General features: G+C 43.2%; 1 protein-coding gene across 6 annotated transcripts in view; it reads left to right on the forward strand.

Moving 5' to 3' along the window:
* Positions 1–18,400, forward strand: part of sorcs2 (sortilin related VPS10 domain containing receptor 2) — a 235,375-nt gene that overhangs the window by 172,370 nt on the left and 44,605 nt on the right. For all 6 annotated transcript variants that reach the window (XR_010005741.1, XM_062979510.1, XM_016993086.2 and 3 more), the window contains exons 11-13: positions 8,889–8,991; positions 17,186–17,262; positions 18,064–18,155. Coding sequence is in view for 5 of the 6 variants with exons in the window: in XM_062979510.1 (XP_062835580.1) it covers positions 8,889–8,991; positions 17,186–17,262; positions 18,064–18,155 (272 nt within the window). In the remaining variant the exon portion in view is untranslated. The remainder of the gene's footprint in view (positions 1–8,888; positions 8,992–17,185; positions 17,263–18,063; positions 18,156–18,400) is intronic.

Consider the following 18,400-nt stretch of genomic DNA (forward strand, 5'->3'; position numbering starts at 1 on the left):
TCTCCTCCTCATGATGCCTATGAGGTGGACCCTCCTTCGCCTACCGACAACATTCGGGCCTTCTCCGAACAGATGGTTAGAATGGCTGATGCCCTGGGTCTAGAAATCAAACAAACCTCTAAGGCAGTGTCTGACCCGGTTTTCAAACGGGTCCAAGCCCAGGCCCCCCCGGCCACGCTTTTGCCGTTTCTGCCTTACCTCCTGGATGTCATCCAATCATCGTGGAAGACTCCTTCCTCGATTCCTCCTACCTCGAAGAGGATTGAGTCTTGGTATCGTACAGATGACGACACCTTAGAATGGCTTAAACACCATCCCGACCCAAATTCCATGGTTGTTAAAGCTTCTCAAACTTCCGGTCGTGAATCCACTACCCCTGCAGATAGAGAGGGCAAGAGATTTGACGCGGTCGGCCGAAAGCTCTACTCCGGGGCCCTTCTACTTTGTAGAATGGCGAACTAAGGGGCCTGTATGGGGGCCTACCAGCAGATCCTTTGGGAAAAAGCTCAGCCCTTCTTCTCGAAGTTGTCCGACGAAGACCGGTCGGTTATGTCCACCCTCCAACAAGAGGCCGACTCGCTAGCACATCACCAAATCCAGATGGCTAAGCATACGGGCGACACGGCCGGCAAGATGATCGCCCACGCCATTGCCATTCGTCGCCACGCCTGGCTGAGGTCGTCCGGTTTGTCTTCCTCCTCGAGGCAGGTCATCGAGGATCTCCCCTTCGACGCCATGGGCCTCTTTAATTCTGGCACCGACGACAAGCTCAAAACCAACCATGACTTTAAAGTTCTGGCCACTAAATGCGGCGATCAACCCCAAGCTCACCGCACCAAGTGGTTTCCTCAACGCTTTCGTCGCTTCCCGCCTCCCTCTTACCGCCATCAATCCTTCAGGCGTCCCTCGGTATCGAACAACCAGAACCGCCAACAGCCCCGTCGGGCTGCTCAACCACAAAGACAACGCGGCCGGGCCACCCCCACCGCTGGTCAACCTCTCCGGCGTTCCTGACGCCATCTCTCTTTCCAAAGACTCTTTCTACGGTACCGATGCAGCTCTCATTCCTCCGCACCCCTCTCCTTCACCGAATCAACCTCATGGTCTCTTTCTAGACCGCCTGGCTCCCTTCTTTCACCGGTGGAAATCTATTACTTCAGATGCCTGGGTTCTCAAAATTGTCCAAGAAGGCTATGCCTTAGAGTTCGAGGAACTCCCGCCCACGGGTCAGGTCCTTCTCTCCAACCCTTCTCAAGAAATTCTCGCAGAGGTCGACGCCCTCCTCGCCAAAGGGGCTATTCGGCCTTCTCCATCGGTACAGGACCCTCAAAGCTTCTTCTCCAGATACTTTACGGTCCCGAAGAGGGGTGGGGGCCTCCGCCCAATTTTGGACTTACGCATGCTCAATGCCTTCATACGTCCAACCAAGTTCAGGATGGTCTCCATCGCCTCCATCCTCCCGATGCTTCAGCGCGGAGACTACTTCGTGTCTATAGACCTTCGAGACGCTTATTTCCACGTGGCGATTCGAGAAAACCACAGGCGCTTCCTCTCTTTCAAAGTTCTCGACCAGTCCTACCAGTTCACCGTTTTACCCTTTGGCCTCGTTACGGCCCCAAGGGTCTTTACCAAAGTCGTCGCTGTCGTGGCTGCCCACCTCCGGCTCCAGGGGATCACAGTCTTCCCTTATCTAGACGACTGGCTTCTCGTCGAATCCGACCCTGTCCTTCTTCGACGTCACGTCAACTACACCCTCTCTCTTCTAGAATCTCTCGGTCTCCAACTAAACCCCGAAAAATCTCACCTCACTCCGTCGAGCAAAATCCGCTTCATCGGTGCCCTGTTCGACTCAATCTCTCGGACTGTCTCTCTCCCGCTCGACAGGTTCCTAGCCCTCCGCCAACAGATCATCTTTTGCGAGACCCACCGGAGGGTTCGGGCTCGATCCATCCAGGTACTGCTCGGTCACATGGCCTCCACAGTTCTCACGACCCCGTTTGCCAGACTCCATCTCCGGACTCTGCAGAGATGGTTTATAGACGTTTTCAAGCCATTTCGCCACCTCAACTCGAGGTTTCTCTCCGTTCCGCCCCACGTTCGTCGGTCGCTTCTCTGGTGGAAGTCCCTCTCCAACGTCTGCAAGGGTCTTCCGTTCCACCCGATCCCTCCCTCGACCACCATAACCACAGACTCATCCAATTTCGGCTGGGGAGCCCACATGAGCGGTCTCACCGTTCAAGGCCTCTGGTCTCCTTCCGAGAAGGCCAATCACATAAACTTTCTAGAACTCCTTGCCATCTTCAAGGCTCTGAAAGCCTTCTCCCGCCTGATCTCCCAAAAATCTATCCTCATCCAATCAGACAACACAGTAGCAGTCTTCTACATCAACAAACAGGGCGGCACGGGTTCGAGGAAGCTAATGCTTCTCTCCTCTCAGCTGTGGCACTGGTGCATAGCCCGCAACATCCAAGTCACGGCAATTCACCTTCCCGGGATCCAGAACAATCTAGCAGACGCCCTCAGCAGGATGATGACCTCCTCCCACGAGTGGATGCTCGATCCCGAGACTCTTCTTTCTCTCTTTCACAAATGGGGTTTTCCCACTCTGGACCTCTTTGCTTCTCCCCAAAACGCACAGTTGCCTCGGTACGGGGCGAGACTTCCCCCGTCCTCCTTTCCAGGCTGCCTGGGAGACGCCTTCCTTCTCGACTGGTCTGCGGAACCGATCTACCTCTTTCCGCCTTTTCCTCTCATACCAAAGGTCCTACAGAAACTCCGGTCGATACCGACGTCAGCTATCCTGATAGCTCCAGCCTGGCCTCGCCAACCTTGGTTCCCGGCCCTTCTTCGTCTCTCCAGAGCGACCTCCTTCACTCTGCCTCTTCTACCACACCTATTGTCCAGAGAGAACGGCCAGATCCTACACCCGGATCTCCCCTCTCTACATCTCACTGCTTGGAGAATTCTCACCTGACCTCCCTCCCGCACAACCTGCAGGAGGTCCTCCGCGCAGCTCACAAGCCAGCTACAACCAGATCTTACACTTATAAGGTTTCTCGCTTCCGCTCCTTTCTTCGCTCCCGAGGGATTACTGCCTTTCCAACCTCGATACCGATAGTGCTGGACTTCCTTATGTCTCTGGCAGACCAAAAACTTTCTCTTGCTTCTATGAAATCCTACTTGGCCGCCCTATCCTGGTGCTTTCAACAACATGGTAAACCCTCGTTGTTCTCTGATCACCTCGTCAAAACCTTCTTGAAGGGATACAATAACATCTGCCCACCGTCTCAGCCTCCGACTCCGGGGTGGAACCTCGAGCTCGTGCTTTCCCAGCTCACTGCCTCCCCTTTCGAACCTTTGGCTTCGACCGACCTACGTCTCCTTTCTTGGAAAGTTGCCTTCCTGGTGGCCATAACTTCGGCGCGCAGACCCTCAGAGCTGGCGGCCCTTCGGGTTGATGAACCCTACCTCCGTTTTCATCATGACCGCGCCGTTCTCCGTCCGGACATCACCTTCCTTCCCAAGGTGGTTTCAGCTTTTCACCTTAACCAGGACATTGTCCTTCCTGCCTTCTTTCCAGACCCCTCGTCTCCTCTTGAGCGGAGACTGCACCTTCTTGATGTGCGTAGGGCACTCCTTTTCTATCGGGACCGTACTAAAGACATTCGAAAGACCCCAAAACTTTTTGTGGCCCATGCCCCAGATAAACTAGGCAATCCTATTTCTTCACAAAGACTGTCTCATTGGATTGCTCAAGCTATTGAACTGGCCTACGAACTAGCCAAACGACCGCCTCCCCCGTCGGTTCGCCCGCGTTCGACGAGGGGCCTCTCCACGTCGACTGCCTTCCTAAGGGGCATTCCCCTGGACTCTATTTGCAGGGCAGCTATCTGGTCCAACCCCCTTACGTTTGTGTCTCACTACAGGGTAGACCAGAAAACCTTAAAGGACTCAGCCTTTGCTAGAGCAGTTTTGTCATCCTGTTTGTCCTGAAGGGCTTCTTCATATGTTCCTTCTCTAAGGATGTTTTCATACGACTCTTTTGTCGTTTTCCTGTTCAGTACATGTTTGCACTGTTCTCTCTGAAATATTGTGCCTTATTTGATACTGCCTTCCTCCTTTGAGGAATGATTTGCCTGGCTTACACATGTTTTCTTAGATTGTTTATATCATGCCTTACCGGACTGTTCTCGGTATTATGCGTGTGTTCATGCAATACTTCAATGGGTCCTTCGGACCATGTTATTGATGTTTAATAAACATATGTTTGGACATTATCTCGTTGTCAGGGTTTGCTTAGCCCGCCTCCGAGACCTAAGCTTGCTAGTCTCCATTAGTGTGCATTCACAGAGTACACGAAGAAAAAGGACAGGTTGCTTACCTGTAACCATGTTTCTTCGAGTGTACTCTGTGAATTCACACAAGCCCGCCCTTCCTTCCCCTCTGGCAAACCCTCTTCCTTCCTCGTTGCCTTAGCGGCGTAGGAACTGGGGAGCAACCGCCGAGGGCTGCCTTATATGCCCTCCGGGGACGGAGGGGCGTGGCTACCGCCAAAATTTAAACTTCAGCTTGGGAAGAGTTTCCGTTGGAACCTGCGCAGGCGCAGCCTCTCCATTAGTGTGAATTCACAGAGTACACTCGAAGAAACATGGTTACAGGTAAGCAACCTGTCCTTCCTCTCCCTGGGAAAATGCATGGGGCAGGCATGGATGGCTAAGTATAATGTCATATTTTCCCCATTTTAAATATTCTTAGCATCTTTTTGTATTATATATAAAGAAACATTCTACTGAGTGTTACTTTCTCTGGCATTGCAATGCAATGATTAGAGAATTTCCATGAGGAATTCCCCTCACATTCCCTCCTGTCAATGTACTGTGTAAAGATTGAGGATCATCCTAGAACCTGGGCCTGGAAACCCTAAGAGAGACAGCACAAATAGACAAAATTTCACAAAACTACATCGAACTGAAGATGGCAGAGTTTCTGAAGGTGTTTTAGTGATGACTGAGAAATTGGAAATTTGGATGGTATTTAAGATCCCTGGAATTCACCTCTCTTCCCTCCTATCCTATCATGGTGAGAGTAGCAAAGTAGCTGTGCTCAGTGAGACTTAGGGTGGATCTACACTGTCATATAAGGCAATTTGAACTTCATTACATGTTCAGTTTAGGTTCATATAATTCCGTTCAAATTGCATTATGTTGCAGTATGGATCCAGCCACAGCTCCATTCATAGCTGGAGATGAAGTGAAGACCAACTCTGGCCCAACATCCATCTTTCAAGGATAAACTTTCCATAAATGAGCAGGAACTTGGGGCCTAAACATCTACCATAGTATCTGTTACCTAATTACACTTCACCACTGATATTTGATATTGTCCTGTTTTATATGCTAATCAAATAGCATATGTATAGACTAGTCCTGATCTGAGTTTACTTGGACCTCACTGCTATGAGGGGGATTTTATTCTTCAAATGATTCTCATCACTGTGTGAAAGATTTAAAATCAATCCAGGAGGAGTAACGGTCAAGTTATTCTTGTGAGGTATGAAGCGTGTATCCAAACATAAAACATTCTGTGTTCCATAAATGCTTAGACCATAATTTAAGTGTGGCAGTAGATAAAGGAAATCCATCCTATAATTTTATTCGTGAAACTTTCCATCAGAGGATTTTTACCCCATATTTCCTTCTAATGCTGAGAATATTGTTGTGATGGTTAAGTCTTAGTCCCGCAGACTCCAATTCTACCATAAGAGCTCAGCCATATGGAGAGCTCTGAAGCTTGAATAAATTGAATGTGCTTGAAGGGATGCAGAGCCAGCAAGCTCAAGAGGGCAAAATCAATCAATCAGCTTCCAGCCTTACCTGGATAAAACTTTTCTTTGATGGGTTATTCCCTGAGTGTAAAAGAGATGGCTTCAATAGATCCCCAAAAATATTTTTATTGGGGTGAAGGTTCACCCCACTGACCATCTTAATAATGCATTCAGGGTAGAGTTTTCTGATCAGATTCTTTCTCAGAGGAAGCCAAACTGTGATCTTTCAAACTACACAATTGCAGCACTATAACTCCATATTAACCGCTATAAAATCCTGTGCTTTGCAGTTTGGTCAAAAGCACTAGAAGATCTCTCTGTCTTAGAATTCAAAAGGTCTTCTCTAAACTGTAGATCCCAGAAGTCCACAGGACAGAACCATGGCAGGTAAAATGGAATAAAAGCACTATAACTGTTCAGTGACAAAGGCCCCTTCTACACTGCCATATAATCCAGTTCAAAGCCGATAATCTGGATTTTATATGGCAGCGTAGAAGGGATCAAAGAGGCCTAAGGGAAGGAGAGGAGATCAATGACTACAACTCCTTTCAGTTTTTTAAAATTTAAAGCAGTTCTGGGCTGAGTAGTTTCTTAACTATTTAAACATTGCATCACTGCTCGAGAAGAGAAGTCTAACACAGATCATCCTCCCTCTCTCTCTCTCTCTCTCTCTCTCTCACACACACACACACACACAAAGCTGAGTAACTGCCCTTGTTTTTTTTATTTTTAAAGCAATCTTGGGAAATATGATAAACTGCTTTCCTTCACATGCCATTTGCCGCTATAATAATAATGGTAATAATAATAATAACAACAACAACAACAACAAAACAACTTTATTTTTATACCCCACCTCCATCTCCCTGAAGGGACTCAGGGCGGCTTACATGGGCCCAGATAAAAACAATAACAATATAAAACACATCAAATGGAGAAAAGACATGCACAATTATAAAATTTAAACACTAACATATAAAGATAAAATAGCAAACTTAATAAAACATGATTTAAAAACAGAGAAGTTATAAAAACAGACTGGGTAAAGTGTGACATGTGAATTTTTTGTAAACACAAGGTAGCTGATAAAGTGCTGCAATCCAGAATGAATCCAGAATGCACTGCTCAAACTTAAAAGCACAACAAGACAGGTAAACTCTACATTCTAAGGAGGTGAAATTAACATTCAAATCCATCCAGCACCATCATCCTCAAATTTGAGGCAATCTAACCCTGTTTGGGTGCATCTAGAACAGGCATGGACAAAGTTATTTTGGGGCCACATTGTGGGCCCAGCTCAGAGGGCTGGGCTGGGAGGGAGGGCAGCCTGGCATGTGGAATGGGTTTGAGGGGGGAGGGCGCTGGGAGAGGGCAGGGCCTGGGTCATCCTCAAGTTGTCCTCCTTGTTTAAGGACAGGGCTGCTCATCCTTATGCCTTATGAGACATGCAGTGACTGTCCCGATCCTCCTCCCCTGATCTTCAGACTGTCCTCTCGGCATTATGTTGTGAGGACGGCAAGACAGGCGATGGCCGAGAGCGCTCTGGAGGGCTCTTAGCCACTGCATGCCATCCTCAGGCTATCCTCTTGGCGAAAGGACTGGGCCGCTCACACTGTCCTTATGCCGGGAGGATGACGAGATAAATGGTGGTTGAGTGCTCCCAAGGGCTCTTAGCTGCTGCATGCCTTTCTCATCCATCCTTTCTGCATAAGGATGCCACGGACCACCACTCCTTATGCCAAGAGGACAAGGAAAATGAGGATGGCCTGAGGTAAGCACCTAGGGGGTCACATACATTACCCATACCTGATCTAGAATGACCATCTGAATTAAAATATTTGTGAGATCTCAGTAGCAAGCTCAGAAGTGCCATCTAGTGACTGGGAAGGTTTTGTTTTGTTTTTGGGCACTTGACAGCTTAGGACATCCCTTAAAAACCCTATTTTATTTTAAAATAAGAGCTTTTTCAGTCAGATCTATAATGATCCGCACTAGAATGAAAGGCTTCCAAATCAGTTTCAGAAAAGGAATTTTTAAAAATGATTTTTATTAAGGAATTTTTGTACAATAAAGTGGGAACATTTTAACAATGTTATTAATGGATGTGTTTATATTGTTTTGTTTTTATGATTGCATTTTGGGCATTAGATTTTGCCAATTTTTGTAAGCTGCCCTGAGTCCCCTCGGGTGAGAAGGGCGGGGTATAAATTTTGTAAATAAATAAATAATACAATAAGGGTTAAAAAAAGAAACTTTTGGGGTATAGGGGTTATGAGGGATAGAAAAAAGGGAGTGGAAATGGTAAAGGGGGGAGGGTCTGGGTACGTGGAGTATAGAAGGGAGAGTTATGGGAAAGAGTGGGGTATGGGGGAAAGAGAGGGGGAGATTCATTTAGCTTCCCTTCTTCTTCCTTCCATTTTCCATCAACTTCTTGTAGATGCTCCACTTGTCTTGGAGAGAGAAAAATCTCTCTTTCCTTCTGTTTATAAAGTTCATTTAAGTTCATTTTTCAAATATTCTTCAAAACATGTCCAATCTGTCTCAGTCATAGGAAAATTAAATATACTTGAATGCAAAGCAAAAATAAATACAAACTGGGTAGTAATTTAGTATGTCTTACAATATTTTCCCCATAGCAGTAATGACCATGAAAAACAGCCCTATAAAATTGTTTTCTTCCTCTTAGGTTGTGGAGATTGTTTTGGCCATTTTGTGGTGTCTAGTCAATCACTATGTGACCTTGTGACATAGCCATTTTTTATTCCTGGTAATATTTCACAGTGACAAAGTAAAGGATGGATGGCTTTTCAATAGACTGCTCAAATACAATGGTGTTCATGGTGAAATGTTCTGGTGCAGTGTCTGCTACACAGTGTTGCTGCTGCCGTCGCTACCCATTATGTTATAGCAGCAGCAAAAGTATCCTTTCATGGGGTAGTTACCTTTCCCTCTCCCCAGAGATCTGTCATTACATACCATTAACCCATAGTGTGGCTGTTTCAAAGATTAGAGGCATTCCTGCCATTCTACTAAAAACAAAGATTTTTCTTTGTTATCTTTATAGCCCGATTGCCACCTTCACCTCCATCTCCGCTGGCCCGACAATCCATATGTGTCAGGAATGGTTCATACCAAGGATACAGCACCAGGACTCATAATGGGGGCAGGTAAAAAAAAAGACAGTGCATTTTTGTTTTTGGTGTTCATTGATCAAAACGTTACATGATACTACTACATTAATTTAATCTATTTTCCATTCCATACTATCTGTCTGTATGAACTAGTTGATTCACCTCCATCATGTCTAATTATTTCCCTTGTGACTAGGCACAGAACAAGGGAGACCTAAAGGGATGGAGATAAGATGCCAGAACTGCTAAGTGACAGGGTTCTTGCCTTTCTCCCCACACTGTATTTTTCCTCTCAATGTTGATGTGCCAGTTGTCATCTTCTACCTACAAGGAAAAGCAGCTTCTCCATTTTTCTTCTTAGCAGAGGAGAGAGACAGCAGGTCTGCAGCAGGCATCAGGCAGGAGGAAAGTGTGCACCACTGTCATGCTGAATTGGAATAATGTGATCCTCTTTCTTTCTAGGTCCACCATCTACTAGAAGCTGACAATAGGATATCATTGGAGGGCCTAGAGATTCCTAAAGAGATGTTCTCTCTAAGAATCTCCTCTAGCATGACTCAGGGCCCTTCCACACAGCCATATAACCCAGGATATCAAGGCAGAAAATCCCACAATATCTGCTTTGAACTGGAATATCTGAGTCCACACTGCCAATATATCCCAATTCAAAGCAGATAATGTGGGATTTTATTCAACTGTGTAGAAGGGACTCTGTGGTCACCTTCCAGAGAATGTTGTACTGGAAGTCTTAGACACCCCTTTCTGTGAATGATCCACAAACATCAAATCTGCAAATGTGAAGGGAATACTGCATTTATTCTGACTTATATTGATGCAGTCTGATCTGCCCCATTACTTAGCACCTTTCCAGACAGTCCCAAAGCATGGGACCTTTGTTTGAGCTGGCACATCTAGACACCCCTCCCAGGAAAGCCCGAGGTTTGGGCTCGGTGTGGCGACTAGAACCCGAGAGGAAGCAGATTGTTTCAGTTCGCTTCCTCTTGGGTTTTAGCTTAGTGTAGAAGGGCCCTTAGTAGAGCAAAAACTGATTGCAAATATTTTCATTGTGATACATTTCTTGTGTGATTGGCTGGAAATGACTTGAGAGAGGCTCCTGGCACACCAACAGGGTTATTGTAGCCCTGAAATACTACTATGTTACCGCCTACATCTGTCATAGAAAATAATGCCATAGATAGCAACCCAAAGAGCCAAAAAAAAAAAAAACCTTGAAAAACCCATACAGGCCTCAGGTGAAAAAGACTGTATGTAGGGCAGGCGGCAAGAGTGCTTTGTGTTGCTTTGGCTTTAGTAGCCCTGTTAACTGCTTGCACTGAAGCAGCTGGAGTAGTGTCATGGTTCTCTAAGAATATAAACCTTGCTGCTTCATTTCAGAAATAATTGATTTCAGGAACACAGATACAGACAGGGAAATTATTCAGGAGTAGAGGGAGCACATGAATCAGAGAGCTGATTGATGGCTAAAGAGAGGCTAATTGCAGAGAATTTAACTTTCGGCTCTTTGAGTCATGGGAAATGTATCAAAAAGTGGTGGAATGTCCTGATATGCTTCTCACTTTGTTTTGGAAACAAGATCCTGACAACATTTTGTCAATCATGCATTGTTTTTAGGCAATTCTTCCTTGTACCCTGGCATTCTTCTGAAGTATTTTGGACCTGAATGGCAAAGTTGTCCTTAATAGGTGAATTTGCTTGTCACATGAGGTGTGATGATCAGTATGGGTGTCCCATTCCACTGTCACTTCCCTTTTTTCAGGATGGGTCTGCCTTAATTCCCTTTCTCAATCCTAATGTCTCTTTTTAATTTTTCTCTCTCTATAAAGCCTGAATGCTAAAGTGGTATGCTCCAAAACTGTTATAATTCTGGAAACAGTACAATGCAAAATCACCAAAGTGAAGAGGGGGGAGCTTTATTGCAAGCTGCCCTTCACTTGACTGAAGGAGAAAGGTTATTGATATCTTCATACCCAGAAAAGGACCAAGGGGAACCCAGTTGTAATTGAATGGGATGGTGTCTGTATGTGCGAGGGAGAGATTTCCAAATATGGCAATACTGTAGTGGTTTTTTTCAACTTACCACTTTAGCAGTAAGGCTTTAATAAGATTTTTTTAAAAGTTAAATTTGCATGACAGGAAGCATTGGAATGGGATGGCAGAAGGAGGAATCCGTTGCTGCCAACATTTATTTTAAGAACATGACCAGAAATGTTTTTCCTTTTCAGTAATTATAACAAGTCACTGAAAAATCTTGTTATTTTCATTTCTGTTGGCTCATGATAACTGCCATTACAAGGGAATCCTGGCTGACTATGACAAACAAATGTATAACTAAACAAACTAGATTCTTTCTTCTCCTTGTTGGGAGAGACTGCCCAATTCCTGCTGGATATGGAAACCACGATAAACAAACCACCAATTGTTTGGCCCCTTTTGTTGCAAGCAGAAGGAATTAGGAGTTTGCATGCTTGTTCATCCATAATAAGCCAAATTTCCAATGGAATCCCATCCAAACACCCCTTTTGTTGGAACACACTTCTCTATTTCTTGCTCTTGTCCTGTTAACTATTTGCTCCCAGTGACACCATATAACTAATATGATGGAGCCCCCAGATGGCGTAGTGGACTAAGTGACTTGAAAGTTGGGTTGCTGACCTGAAAGCTGCCAGGTTCGAATCCCACCCGTGGAGAGTGCGGATGAGCTCCCTCTATCAGCTCCAGCTCCGTGCGGGGACATGAGAGAAGCCTCCCTCAAGGATGGTAAAAATATCAAAACGTCCGGGCGTCCCCTGGGCAACGTCCTTGCAGACGGCCAGTTCTCTCACTCCAGAAGCGATTTAAGTTACTCCTGACACGAAAAAAACAAATATGATTGGCTATAGAGCGTAGTCCTATTCCCTCCACATTCCTTCAATAGCCGGGTTCACCACTGGAGTAATATCCTATCTTCCTCTTGTTTGCAGCCTTATTTAGTGAAGCCTTCTTGCACAATATAGTGATCCAAGTGTGCAGGTTTTGCAAATGATGCAGGGAACCACTGCGGGGAGAGTAGGTTCACTTTTCAGAAATGTAAAGTGATGGAAGATTGCAAATGTGGGGAAAACAACAAGGCAGATTGGGTACAATATTCTCACTTTCCTTCACTTGATTTTAGATCAGTGGTTCCCAAACCTTTTTTTATCAGAGACCATTTTGATCAGTGACCATTTTGACCAGGGACCACTCTCCAACATTAGTACCAAAGGGTTTACAGATCAGGTTTTGGACAACTTTAGATTCGGTTTGGTTATTTGGGGTGCTGATTCAGAAAATGGCATTGGATAGAACACATCAGCTCTAGTTTCTGATACAGAACATATGCCATCCAGTAGTCACCATCTTCTGAGCCACAGAAAAAACATATTTAATAATTTGGAGCTGATGTGGTCTAGTAAGGTAATGGTAAAGTTTTCCCCTGACATTAAGTCTAGTTGTGTCCGACTGGGGGTGGTGCTCATTTCCATTTCTAGGCTGAAGAGCCGGCGTTGTCCATAGACACATCCAAGGTCATGTGGCCAGCATGACTGCATGGAGCACTGTTACCTTCCCACCGGAGCACTACCCATTGATCTACTCACATTTGCATGTTTTTGAACTGCTAGGTTGGCAGAAGCTGGAGCTAACAGCAGGAGCTCACCCCACTCCCCGGATTCGAACTGCTGGCCTTTCAGTCAGCAATTTCAGCTACTCAGCCGTTTAACCCACTGCACCATCAGGGGGCATGGTCTATCCAATGCGATTTTCTGAATAAGCACCTCAAATAACCCAGGCCTGAAGACACCAAAAATTTTGTTGTTGTTGGGCTGTGTTATTATCCGCAGTAGTAATGGTGAGGCCGTGGACCATATTTTAGTTCTTAAGGACCACTGGTGGCCCATGGACTACAGGTTGGGACCCACTGGTTTAGATACATGGAGAAAGAGAACTCCTGAAAAGATATCTGGTGGCTACATCACTTCAAATGCTAGGTGGGGATAATTATATATATATTTAATGTTCTTAAATGTTAAAAAAATATCACCCAAATTAGTGTATGGCCACGCTGATAATTTATCACGTGGGGAGGGATTTTTTAAAAACGATACCTCCACACCAGTCTCAGCTAATGTAATCCAAAATGTAGCATTATTAAATATCTACCATGAAATGGTATACAAAATGCTCCCCTTTGGCATTACTCCCATCCTTCTTAGCCCAGAGAAACCAAGAGTACTAATTGGTTTCATTTCTAATGCATTCACTAATTCATGCATTTCATATTTCTTTCTTGTATTGTGTGTCAGCTCAATACAGCTTCATATCATTCATATATTAACCATTAATACCTTGCGTGTATGTGTAACATTTTACTTGCCATTTTACTCTACATATTGAACTTGCTTTCAATGACCTTGTCCTTTTTCCAGTCTTAGAAAATATAGAGGTGTGAGTAAGTAAAAGCATTGACTCAGTGCAATAAGTAGTATAGAATCACTGGGAGGTACCTACACAATGAAGACACAAGGCAAGAGAGTGATACTAAAAACCCAACATTTATTTTGAAATTCATAATAAAGTATACAGTCATGGGTAAGAGAGATTGTTATTTTCCTCTGCAGAATACATTTTTATATCTGTACAATTGTTTGGGGAACAAATAATAATTTGTATTACTGATGTGATACAGGATATCTCACATGACTGGAAGGCACATTTCATGAGCTGCTTTGGCTCCTCTAGAGAGAAACAAGGGAAGAAGCAAAGATAGATGGAATCACAATCCCTGTAATTCTACCCGGGTGCAGATAGAGGACAAGGACAATAACTTTTCTGAAAGCTCTTGGCATACGTTGTCGAAAAACAATTTAAGATCTGTCTTTGATGAATAATAAGTCAACTTGGGAGATATACCGTAACACAGAAGACAGAACAACAAAAATATTTCTTTTTAATTATATTTCAGTAAAGTGGGTTTTGACAAATGCAGAAGAAAGTTACAGAATAAAGTCTATGGAAAGATGAGTTAAGGGAGTCATAATTTTATTTTAAAATAAAATATATCAGAGTCTACAGCCTGACTCCGTACCCATGGAGCCAGTGCCTACAGTTTCACCTGTTGACATCTGACAAAATATGGAATTTCCTAGATCCTCCAGGCAATTCAGTGGGATCATTCCCCAGAAGTTACCATAGATAACTCTGGAGGACCCAACAAATATAGAGCAAACTTCTCTAGGAATTTCTTGGTCCTCCTGGTAACTTCTAGCAGAAGCCATCAATGTCAATAGTCTTCACTGTAATCCACTGGTTCTCAGCTTGTGGGTCCCCAGATGTTTTGGCCTTCAACTCCCAGAAATCCTAGCAGCTGGTTAACTGGCTGGTGTTTCTTGGAATTGTAGGCCAAAATACCTGGTTTCCTGTTTTCATGATAAATTCAGGAATGCATCCCCTGTAATGTGAGGATTTTGCTATACATTATTACAGCAGTATTGTTCCACTTTAACTGCTGTGTTTGCATCCTGCGTTATTCTGGGGTTTTTAGTTTAGTAAGATCTGATCTTTGTGGATGAGAATTCTAAATGCCCGTCCTTAAACTGTAAATCCCAGCAATTCATATGATGCTGTGGCATTTAAAGTAAATAATCTATATATATAAAAGGGTAATGAAATTTCGGCCTAGGACAAAACAACAAAACTACACATCCCAGAAACACTAAATTTGGCAGCACAACCTGTCATCCATGCCTCTACGTTCATACAACAAAAAAGAAAAGAAAAATAAAGTCCTAATTAGAGGGAGAGGAAGAATTGTTTTTATCCAATTGCTGCCAGTTAGAAGGCTAAACTCCACTTGGTCTCCTAGCAACCCACTCAGCCCAGGGGACAGGCAGAGTTAGGCCTCACTTAGGCCTCTTGCACACTGCCTATAAAATACAGATTATCTGATTTGAACTGGATTATATGGCATTGTAGACTCAAGACCCTTCCACACAGCTATATAACCCATTTATAACGGACTTAATGTAAGGTAAAACCTTTACCCTTTACCTTAACTACCACCAATTCCTCAATACTTTTATTTCCCATACCACCATACTTTGCCACAGCAACGCGTGGCCGGGCACAGCTAGTGCTGCTATAAAATATTGTGTGGTAGAGCCAAAAGTAACAGTGAATCATTGTAGTAGTAGTAGTAGTAGTAGTAGTAATCAAACTGCTTGTACAGGGATGTTTGATTGTTATATAATAACAATGAAGTAATTTACGAAATAGTTGATATAGCAAATATAAGATGAGATCAGAAATAAAGTCAGTGAATGGGCTGCTTTGGATACAAGCTCTTACAAAAAGCAAGATGTTAGAAACAGAAGGAAATCAAGAGATACAAGAGGGTCACTGTTCCTTTTAGAAGAGTCCAGGTTTCACAAATTGGATCTGGTGTGAAACACATCCCCCCTCAGGCTAGACATGTATCAGAATAATCAAAGAACCTTTCCAGGAATATTGGGTTAATCAAAGTTAATTTAGAAGAACATGCTTCATTGGAGGCAATCCAGGAGGGATATCAGAATTGAGGGAAACCTGTATTATCACAGACCACTAGAGGTAATTAATTTTATCCCTGTTCTCAAAAAGATTGTCCATTCATTTCAAGGAGAAAATAGAATTGAACTGAATGGGACCCAGTCAGCTCAAATTTCATTCATTCCAAAACAAATATGGAAAGTTAGAATGGTATTTTTAAAAATTACTCCTTTAGTTCCTCGTCCATGCAGGGTCTCACCTGTCTCTGACAGTGACAAAGACAACTGACTCAATTTTGGTGGCCCATCTTAGTAACTGCAAATTCCACACTAAAATACCTGTGGTTGCAGCAAATTTGGGGTGAATGTACATGCCAGTTCCCAGGGTGCTTTAGGTGTATACTAATTTCACTGACTGGTTTTGACATCTGTGTCTCTTCTATACTGAACTGCAGGACTGTGACTGTACAGTATCCACCCCGAGTCCCTTTGATCCACCCTAGGTCCCTTCGGGGAGATAGGGTGGAATATAAATAAAATTTTAGTATTATTATTATTACTGCTACTGGTGAACTTTCCTTGAAAAAAAAATGACTCAGTAATACAGTATATGAAAAGATTGCAGGTTTTGTCCTCAGCATCTCAAGCTAAAAATTAGCAGGTAGCAAGTGAGGGGCAAAACGTTCATTCACACGACATTCAAGAGAGCTTCTGTGAATCAGTCAATGATACAGAACAGGATATTTATTGGACTTGGTAGAACCAGTGCTGGGTTCGTGTGCAATCGTGTGGTACAGTTTAGAGCCTCACATTATAAGGCATTTCTGTATTAAAGATACACATCTTCAACTATTTTATCCTCATATGCAAGTAATGGAAACAGCATTCTCCCCAGTGTGGATGAAATGGAATTTTCTTCATAGTCTTTTCCCTGTGTTCAAATGTCCCAAAGGAACATAATCTGTATCAAAATGACATTTTAAGTGCAGAAAACCTATTTTCTATGCAAAAAACTATTTTTTCCCACCCCTCCAAAATGTTTCTAAGCAGAATAATTCCTCTTCAATGCTTTGAGACATTTGAATAGTGGGAGAAAATTCTTGTTTGTCCTTTATTCTTCTTGCCAGAGTTTCCTCATACTGGGAAGGAATAATAATGAATATCTATACCCTGCAGACAAAATCAAAGTACAAATATTGTGCTGCTATTTCAATTGTTGGTAATGGTATGGGACATTTTAAAATATATAATACCTTGGGTCTTCAGCTGGGCTTCTAATTTTGAATGTGAAGCAGCTTCCTTTCTTCTTACCATTAATCTGCTGCACCGATGCAGTGTAGTAAATAAACTGCTAACTTTTACTGGAGTGGCGTGAAAAGTCTCTTAAAATTTAAGGAACATATTCCTGTGTTAAAGAGACACTCACCTTGAGAAGGAGAAATAGTTGGTTTGGTTCAATTTAGATTCCTCATATGTGATACTTTAGGACTGTGTGACCCATTATTATTGCGGCTGGTGACTTGGAGCGCATGAGCAGCCCTTTGCATGCTAAACAGTTTCTGTGTAGGACTGAACCTATGTTTACCTTTCATTGTGGGGGGCACAGATCTGTTTTCAAATATGTGGTATGCTGGCCTAGTAACCTCCACTTATTTTATCTGTGTTCTCAGGAAATCTAGGTGCCCAGCTTGTTGAATATAAAGAAGAAATGTATATAACATCCGACTGTGGCAAAACCTGGAGGCAGGTAAGGACAACTGTTTCCTGTTACTGCATAAATTTGCAAACATTACTTTTATTGATACTGGACTCTTAACAACTTCATAGACAAGAGCCTTGATCCAGTTAAGGAAATATATAGAGAGAGATTGAAATAGGTGCTGCACATATGCTCCCAAGTTTTGCTTTCCAAGGTGTCTGTGATCTTCACTTCTCCAACTCAGTGATAGTTTCAATACATCTTCCACTTCTGTTTTACTTTACTATGAAAAGATCTATGGTAATCCAATAGCACATTTGAGGGCCCTTCCACACAGCCATATAACCCAGAATATCAAGGCAGATAATTCACAGTATCTGCTTTGAACTGGATTATCTGAGATGACACTGCCAGATAATCCAGTTCAATGTGGATTTTGTTCAGCTGTGTGGAAGGGGCCTGAGATGATCTGGTTTATTATAGTATGCGTATTTGTGGCTTATCAGTTATCTTTGGCTACACAGCCACTTCTGTGCATCTAAAGAAGTGAATATCCACTCAAGGCCATGCCAAAATAAACTGGTTAATTTCAAAGGTGTTACTGGATTTGTTTCTTTATGCTGGAACAGACTCATTCCAATGTTTACAGAGAGTCTAACCATTTTCATGGAGAAACTGTTGACTATGGAATTGTTATTATCCTTCAAAATTGGTTTTAACATCAAATTAAATGTAAATGACATTTTACTGCATTATGGAGCTCTAAATTAAACATACCATATAGATAGTATTTTAATACAATATTTCAGAATGCATTGTTATTTTATTGAGATTTCCCTTGGCTTCTAGGTTTTTGAAGAGGAGCATCACATCTTGTATCTGGATCATGGTGGAGTGATTGTGGCCATCAAAGACACATCTATTCCACTTAAAATACTCAAGTAATTTTACACTGAACTTTCATATACTTACCATATTTTCAAGACTTAATAATGTTCTGTTGATTGACACGAGCTTTCCCCTCTGGGAAAGTCATCTTACTGATCTAACATTTCGATAGATGTTACTATTCTAACATTTGCTCAGCAATAATAATTTAGCTGTAATAATACACAACACAGATTTCTGTGAATGATATGAAAATCAGAATGGATAATATGAAATGATATAAAAATCTGAATGCACA

The sequence above is a fragment of the Anolis carolinensis genome, chromosome 4 (assembly GCF_035594765.1).
Source record: "Anolis carolinensis isolate JA03-04 chromosome 4, rAnoCar3.1.pri, whole genome shotgun sequence".
Taxonomy (NCBI): domain Eukaryota; kingdom Metazoa; phylum Chordata; class Lepidosauria; order Squamata; family Dactyloidae; genus Anolis; species Anolis carolinensis.